At 41.5% G+C, this 8,267-nt stretch overlaps 1 protein-coding gene across 1 annotated transcript; it reads right to left on the bottom strand.

The window, feature by feature from the left end:
- Positions 1-2,164: 2,164 nt before the first annotated feature.
- On the bottom strand, positions 2,165-7,964 carry LOC145441788 (uncharacterized). Its single transcript, XM_080319732.1, has 7 exons — positions 7,883-7,964; positions 7,518-7,646; positions 3,687-5,108; positions 2,670-2,980; positions 2,510-2,614; positions 2,307-2,432; positions 2,165-2,251 (listed from the first exon to the last, which is right to left on the bottom strand). The coding sequence occupies exons 1-7, from the start codon at positions 7,962-7,964 to the stop codon at positions 2,165-2,167; spliced, it is 2,262 nt and encodes a 753-aa protein (XP_080175858.1).
- Between the last annotated feature and the right edge of the window lie 303 nt (positions 7,965-8,267).

An 8,267-nucleotide genomic window follows, 5' to 3' on the forward strand; every position in this document is an offset into this window, starting at 1 on the left:
GTGAAATCCACATAACATTCCGCTTCCCCCGATCTGATATGTCTTTGCCACGCTATAGGACACGTAGTTGCAAACAATTCCATAGTTTGTTATCTTTCGTATACCTCAATAGCTGTGAATGGGATAATGCCAGGCTGATACAATCCTTCCTTTCTGTATCAGGTCTATGATGAGTCGGCGATATACGGTTATACAGCCTACATATTTGATTACTGTACTTCTATACAATACATACGACGTTCGAGATCCTCAACATCAATGGAGCTTGCACTCATTTGCACAATGAGAATTGTGTCGATGAATCTAAAAATATTTCTATGCTGTAGCAGCACGTGAACTTGACACACTGCAGATTTGCTGTAGATGTAGAATAAAGGCAACGATGTAGCCTAACCTACCGGTAATATTGGTAATATGTGGGGCTTTGTTCCCAGAAATTTGATTTTGATCTCGTTTCCGATCCTATATAATTTGTTTGTATAATGTATATTGTATATCCAACTAGGTGCCGCTCTTCCAGGTCGAAGCAAATAATGTACGAATGAGATGCGTATCGCAGTCACTAACGATGCCGTGTATGTCAGAGGATACTTGATCACTTGGGTACAAGGATCGTTTTGTATCGCATGTCGTTGTTAGATCAAGCTGCTAACCGATGTGGTGGGCATACGACGTAAATGTGCCTGCTATAAGTAGTTATATAGATCGCTCATGATGTGGCAGGGGCTCTTATGGGTGCGGCGGTGAGGTGCCTGAAAACTCGTGGTGGTGATGGCACCCTTTTGACCCCCCCCTCTCGGCGGTGAGGTGCCATGTGTTCTTATGGATGCGGTGATGATGGTACCCTTTCGGGTATAGGCTGCGGTGATGACGTGCCGTGAAAACTCGTGGTGATGATGGTACCCTTTCAGACCCCCATGTGGTGATGATGTGCCTATGTGGTGATGATGGTACCCTTTCAGATATATGCTGTGGCGATGTGCCCACGGATTCTTGTGTCGTAGTGAACTAATGTTGTTCCTTTTTTGCTATAGGTTGTGTTGGTGATTCGCCATGTGTTCTTATGGGTGCGGTCGTGATTCGTACTTTCGGGTACAGGCATCTCTCGCACGATGTCGAATAGGTATCAGGTATAGTAAATAGTCACGTGATTGATTCTTAGTTAATGTGTATATCGCAAATTATTAAATATGACCGAATCCAGGTAATCCTAACGTTTACGGTGAGTGCGACAATGATATATCGTTATTCTTATGGGCGCGGTCGTGATTCGTTCTTTCGGGTATAGGCTGCGGCGGTGACTCGTATTGAAAACTCGGGGTCGTGATTCGTACTTTCGGATATAAGCGGTGGCGGTAAGTCGTACTCTCGGGAATTTAGTTTGCCACAGAGCCGGCGTAGACGGCGGTTCGAATACCATCAATAGTCGCGTTCGCAAACTAACACTTCAAAAAGATGTGAAATATTTGTAAAATCCTACGATCGTTCACAAGATACCACTTCCGGCATATCGATCTATTCGAAAACAACAACTTGATGCTTTATGTTCTCACTCTAATTTCATGATAAGTGTAATAAGTGTCGAATAACAGATACACCACCGGCGAGACTTGAATACCAACAAATTGTCACTTATTTCCGACGGGGAAATTCACTAAACCGCAGTACATTGTGCGATTTTGAAAAACAGATGTTTGCGCTTGCGATTTGATATGTGTGACCCACTAACTACGTCCGTTTTGGAAACGCGATCGGTTGTGCAAGAGGATTACGCAGTGCGTGCGGCCTATCCAACCGTTTTCCACTTTAATCCCGGATGTGGGATTTGCAATCTATTTTTCACACTTTTTTGAAGTGTGAATTTGCGAGCGCGGTTATTGTTGGTTTTCCAATCACCGTCTACGCCGGTTCTGTGGTAAACTAATTACTAAAGTAACACCATGCGACTGATTCATAGATTTAGCACACTATTTCGCACTGATTGGACTAGTGTAATAATCGATAGTAGCACACGGCTGGATGGGAAATAATTCAGCGCACAGGTCATTCGAAATATAGGCCGCACGCACTGCGTAATCCTCTTGCAAGTCCGAGTCCAAGTCCGAATTGTTCGGGTCTATTGATAAATTGCGATGAAAGCGGGTTGTCAAATGCGCAGAAATCTTCAATCAACCTTCTTAAACTTTGCGCCAAAAAGTTCCTCGAAAAATTCTCTCTGGGAAGGAACCCTCTCGAATGACAGGCTGGACTCCTGCGAAGATATTACGTCAGTTCTGTCACTAACGCCATTCAGAGGTAAAACAAACCTCGATGTTGAAGCGACCCGACACGCCGATCATAACGGAGTAGATGATGTTATCGCTCCCACCAATCGTAATGACGTCGCCGACCACGTTCTCCAAGCGGCACCGCTCCATCTCGAGCTTGACTACCTGAGCTTCGAGAAGCGTGACGTGACGTGTGAAGCGTCAAACGTCACGGACATTGATTCATAGATCTCGTGACTGACCTCCCAGAGCAAGTTTCCAGACAAAGATTCGATCCGAGGATGTCCGAGAAGCGAACGGAGCGCGCGCGCTGAGAAATTGTTGCGTTGCAAATTCACTGTCTTAGCCTGGAACGGTTTTGTTGGTCTACTGCTGAAGGAATGACGTTATAAAGCTACTCACGTGGACCGACTCCTTGAGGCATCTCGCGACGATGGCCAACATCTCGTCGTCTATATCGCACTTGTATAAATGCAGCCACTCAAGTCCTCGACTCTTCGCAACGAGCGTTCCAACGACGTGCGCTTGGTCACGACTCAATCGGATGCCAGATACATTGATAACGTCAAGCTGTTCCATGAGATCGTCGTCGTCTGATTCGTAGATCACCGTGTAAAGTTCCATGAGCACGCGGCTGCCGCCGAGTCTCTTCTTCTCGAGCTGTGAACGAATTGATCGCCGGAGGACTTGCCGCTTAAACGTTTGAGACGACACTGTGAAGAAACACGAAACATGATGGTGATTGACCCTCTTGGCGACAAGCGTCACAATTCACAGTGCAGAGCCTACCATAATTTTCGATACTTTACCACGGGCAGCTCATTCCTTAATTCGGCCATACTCATTCAACATGATTTTAGAACGATTCCATACAGAAGAGACAAAGAAGGTTATCCGTGTGATTATGACTGCATGTGTAGAAGTTGACGCCAACAATTAAAATATGTGCCAGTCAAATATATCATGCACCATTTTGAAAGTTAAGTCCAGCTTCGCTATATGACCTAAGTGAGTTGGCTTATTGAAATCCGCTCACTATACTTTTAAAATGTATCTACACATATTGTGTTCAGGGTTATACGATATCCCCTGACGAGGGTCAGCCGAATAAAGCTTCGGGAATAAATATGAATATTTTATTCGAATTCATACTTTATGATGCTGAAACGATTTATAGTTGCTGTCTTAACTCATCGCCAAATTCCGGTGTTTCCACATATGTGGTCATTGATATTTAACGCCTGGAAGTTATTCATTTGATTCTTTGATTCATGAAATGCCCAGTTAAAGCAATAGCCATCAAGATTTCCCACTATAAACAAAGAACGCCTACGTTCACCCTAATGGCGTAGGTCTGACCATTGGCGTTGAGTTATGGAGTAAACATCATCTAACTGAGTCACATGTAATATATCTGACCTCTGTAAATATCATTTTGAGATTTCGAGAAGACGACGCCTGCCACGAATCTTAGCACGACGGACCATCGTTTTAAATGGAGATGTTCTTCGTCGAAGCGAGAGAATTCGTCGAACTCCATTTCTGCTACGAAGATCGCTGCCAGATATTCTTGAATGCTTTGATGGCAAAAGAAGAATATGAAGTCTCCTTGCATCAAATGTCGGCTCAGTAAATTGTTCCCCGGAACTTTAGTCATTAAATCTTGGACTTCCTTCGCAGAAACTCCAAATAACTTCAAGTCTGCCTCATTGAATACGACCCGTCCTTCTTTCATACCTTTAAATGCCAATACCTTTAGTTTGTTGACGATTGCTAAAATTTGTTGCCGGTTACGAATGTTTTCGACGCTTTGTAGAGATGATATGATTCTGTTGTATAGTTCTGTTACCGTTGTCGGAGGAGGTTTACTTGGATCTCTTCCCATCACAACTGCAGTTAGAATCAAGAAAACGGGAACCGAAACTAAATTGAGCAATCTTGGGGACATAGTTTCAATTTTCTGCCAGAGAACCTCTCCTTCCTCTCGGAGTAGAGAGGCGAACAGCTTATGCGCGTCTACTAGAGTTAGACCATTAAGCGTGACGATGGTTTCGGGTCGGGCCTTTGCTGGTAACTCCGAAATCTTGAACTCGCGTGACGCTATGTAGACTTTAACGTGGCGAAGGATATTACGGGATAGAATGTTATACATCACTGTCCAAGAGCTTGCTTTTTCGTGCTTTCTTATTTGACGAAGATTATTTTCATCAAAATCCCATCTTGCTTGATCAAGCCCGTCAAATATTAAAACTGCCTCAGATTGATTTTCATCCAACCATTTGAATGCCTGATCCTCTTCAAATTCATTTTCGTAAAGCCCACCAAATAAAAATTTTGACGGTTTAATTTTATCCTCCACTTCCACATCCTTCAATTCAATGTAATGCACCATTCTTTTACCATAAGAGGACGGGTCTTCAACCTGATTCATTGTTACACCGAGCACTTGACTAGCTATTCTTCGTGTAAGTGTGGATTTTCCCGATCCGGCCGATGCCACAATAGCGGTTATGCCAACTGGTTTTGATAGGTCTAATTTTTTCTTCTGGCATATAGATGCCACTACGTCGCTGATTCCGATATTTCCCGCTCCGATTCTGTACTCGCTTAGAAATCCAACTTCATGTACCAGGTGATTATTGCTATAGTTACCTTTGTAATAATCGTACACATCTACTTGTTGCATCTGCGGATAAACTTCAAAGTCAGGTTGCTGAAGCTTTTCAAATGTGAAGTCCTCGAGGATATCAATGGCGGCCAGCTTCTTAGTATTGTAGTTACAAATTTGTATTAGTTTTCCATAATTGATACCTGAAAGAGTGAACAAGGAACATTTTAAATCTGGGAATAGATACAGTATTTTCCGCAATGCGAAATTAGCTGGTAGTTTTATGTTCCCTCCCAATAACGATCTCTGGGCTGGAGAGCGGCGGTATCTATTTTAAAATAAGACTATGATAACCTAGTCACTACAAAGAAAAATCGTACTTTCGGCGCGTGAAATCTTCCTGTTGTTTTGGTAGTTTCACAGGCAGGTTTTACGCATTTGTCTTCTCGCAACCTCAGTCGAATGACTGTATGCTTATATCAACTTCATTTTCAATATAGATTACGTCAGGGATCAGCCACTCCTGGCACACATGCCAAAAGTGGCACGCAATATGATTTTTCATGACAAGATAAATGATTTGATGAGAAATATTATGACCATGTTTCTTGCAAAAAGTGAAGCAAAGTTTTCAAAATGTGAAAACACTCGAAAGTGAATCCAAATTATTTCGTATAGGGTCTTTTGCGGCAGATTTTTTTTAAAACTTCTCTCCGCAATTCCGCGTATTGTCCGTAATTGCTCCGCGGGCCGTAAAATACTCGGGTATACCCTACGCCAGGGGTGGGCAATTGTTTTTCTCTGCGGGCCAAATGAGAAGTAGAAAATACGTTGGCGGGCCGAGTGAAAAAAATTAGCTTTATATTCCAGCGCATTTTAATTTTATTTCTAAATTACGTTGTTATTTATGCTGCTCAGTGAATGTGTTAATGTTAGGCAGTGGCTCTGCGCCATGGGCGGCAAAATGTGAGGTGATGACCTTTTTGTTTCTTTAGTCAACACTATATACAGAAATACTAAAAAAGGTGGGTAATGCCGAGTCGAGGACAAGTGATGACCTTTTTTTAATTAACATAACAAGATTTCCAGTAAATATAAAACTACTTTAAAATTTGGGCGGCATTTTCAACGAAAGCCATGGGCGGCAGCATATGCTCCTACGCCACTGATGTTAGGTAATGAGAAAGTGGCGGTTAATTACAAAATGATCTATTTGATCTGGGAACAATGTTGAACATGGTGCATTTTAAACTCCAATAAAACCCCTCTCCACGTTCTTTCATAAAGACACTAAAACAGTATTTCTCAAACTTTTTTAGGCAAGCTTCCCTCTATGATAACGAAAAATTTCGACCCCCCTCGCCATCATGATATCACAAAATATTAAATAGAGCATCGAGAATGCTAGCAACCCCCTACGGGTGGTTTGTTGACATGGAAGGTTGTGGCTGATAATGAGAGATTTCTTAAATATCAAAGTAGGACAATACACAGAGCCATAACTATGTTACCATAAGCACGGGATAAATCTTGCAGAGCGCGAAAAAAATTAATTCAACTACGGCTTCGCACCCCTCTTCAGATGCTTTCACGCCCCCACTTCGAAAACTACTGTACTTAAACGTATATGGCATAGAACAATGTTTATTGCGCTGCCTTCCCGGCAGTGCGCAGGGATTTCTTGTGACTTTACTTGCTATTCATACTTAGCCACATTGCCTTTATTTTAAATCTGGATTAGGCATGTACGGTACGTAGGCAGCGTAATCGTGGCATATTAATGAACAGGCTTCAAAGTCAACGAATTATCTGTTTACTTGATACAGCCTATGGTTTTAGTCCACGAGTCAACATTTAAAAAGCAGGTTTTATGTTACGAATTCCAAGCAACCTTTCGGAGGCCGCACAGAATGGCTTGATGGGGCGCATTTGGCCCGGGGGCCGCCCTTTGCCCAGGTCTGCCCTACGCTAATCTAAAAGCATTCAGTGAACCCCTAATTTTCAGTGAGTCACAAAACATAAATATACACAGTGTGCACGGTGCATACCATATCTGATGTAATCTGTGGGGCTACCAGAAAGCTACGCAGGCTGACTTGTGCGAACTACCCATTCAGTTAGTTGATGGTCAACTAACTAACGATTTTTGAGTAGTTCTAGGTTAGTTTTAGCTGCTGATTTTGAAAATTGAATAGTTGTAGTTCTTGTTCTAGTTTCTGATTTTGAAAATTGACCAATTCAAGTTCTATTTCTTCTTGTCGATTTTGAAAATTAGATAGTTCTAGTTCGAGTTACGGATTTTGAAAGTCGGGTACTCGTAGCTTTAGGTATATTTTAAAAATTGAGTAGTTAGTTACGGATTTCGAAAATCGGGTAGTTCTAGTTCTAATAAAAGTTGCGAGTATAAAAAACTGGGTAGTTGTAATTTTAGGTATATTTTAAAAATTGAGTAGTTCTATTAACGGATTTTGAAAGTTGGGCAGTCCTAGTTCTAGTGTAAAAGTTGCGAGTTTAAAAATCTGGGTAGTTTTAGTTCTAGTTGCGAATTTTAAAAGTCGGGTAGTTTTAGTTTTAGTACTAGCTATATTTTAAAAATTGAGTAGTTCTAGTTCTAGTTCCGAATAAAACAAGATTACACTCACCTTGAGCATGACTTGCTTCGTTTTCATCATTTCTAATGTTGTTGATGATCAGATTTCCAGACACAATGTTAACCGTGCTGTTCATGATCTGCAGATTGCCGATTTCACCTTCTGCCAGCGTCGCAGATCCTGAGACACCACGATACTAGCATAATATACGATGTTGCTATGCATACTTCAAATGTTGGATCAATGTATAAGGATAGGACAATTGAACCGTCTCAGCGTTACAATTACAAGTATTAGGTCACATATTGGTATGATATTATTATAATATATAGTATTTAACTAACTTTGAAAAGATTTTATGTTAATAAATTTGATAAAATGATTAGCAACTAAAATATTTCAGGGTTTATACTCACCGCTTGTACCGCTTGTCCCGGAAGATGACGACATAGGGATATCGGTCACTCCAGAATTCTGTTCTTCACACCTTTCAGCCATTATTACGAAAACGTGATAATATATTGTAACTGCATGAGATAAACCTGAAAATACAATCGTAAGTAATACAATCGTTTGAATCGTAAGTCTAAAGACTCGAATGGCATAACCTGGTCAGTTCGTGTTATCTGAATATCACGAACTGACTATAGGTTATGCCATTCGAGTCGTCTTTATACTGACGATTCCAGCAACCAGAGTCACATTATCCATGCAAACAAATGGCCAGCAGGATACCAGCTTTACTGATCATGTCTTCGGACAGAGTCACACGTAGATTAAACCCACTCTATACCGATCAAG

This window comes from Botryllus schlosseri, chromosome 1, assembly GCF_051294905.1.
Source record: "Botryllus schlosseri isolate E-star chromosome 1, Bs_hap1, whole genome shotgun sequence".
In the NCBI taxonomy this organism is placed as follows: domain Eukaryota; kingdom Metazoa; phylum Chordata; class Ascidiacea; order Stolidobranchia; family Styelidae; genus Botryllus; species Botryllus schlosseri.

Bases quoted from the DNA above. Each gene is read 5' to 3' on its own strand.
- LOC145441788 (XM_080319732.1), bottom strand. From the start codon at position 7,964: ATGGCTGAAAGGTGTGAAGAACAGAATTCTGGAGTGACCGATATCCCT. The intron at 7,647-7,882 runs GTGAGTATAAAC...GTGGTGTCTCAG, and splicing joins CGGGACAAGCGGTACAAGCG to GATCTGCGACGCTGGCAGAA. The intron at 2,615-2,669 runs GTGAGTAGCTTT...AAACCGTTCCAG, and splicing joins GCCTCAAGGAGTCGGTCCAC to GCTAAGACAGTGAATTTGCA.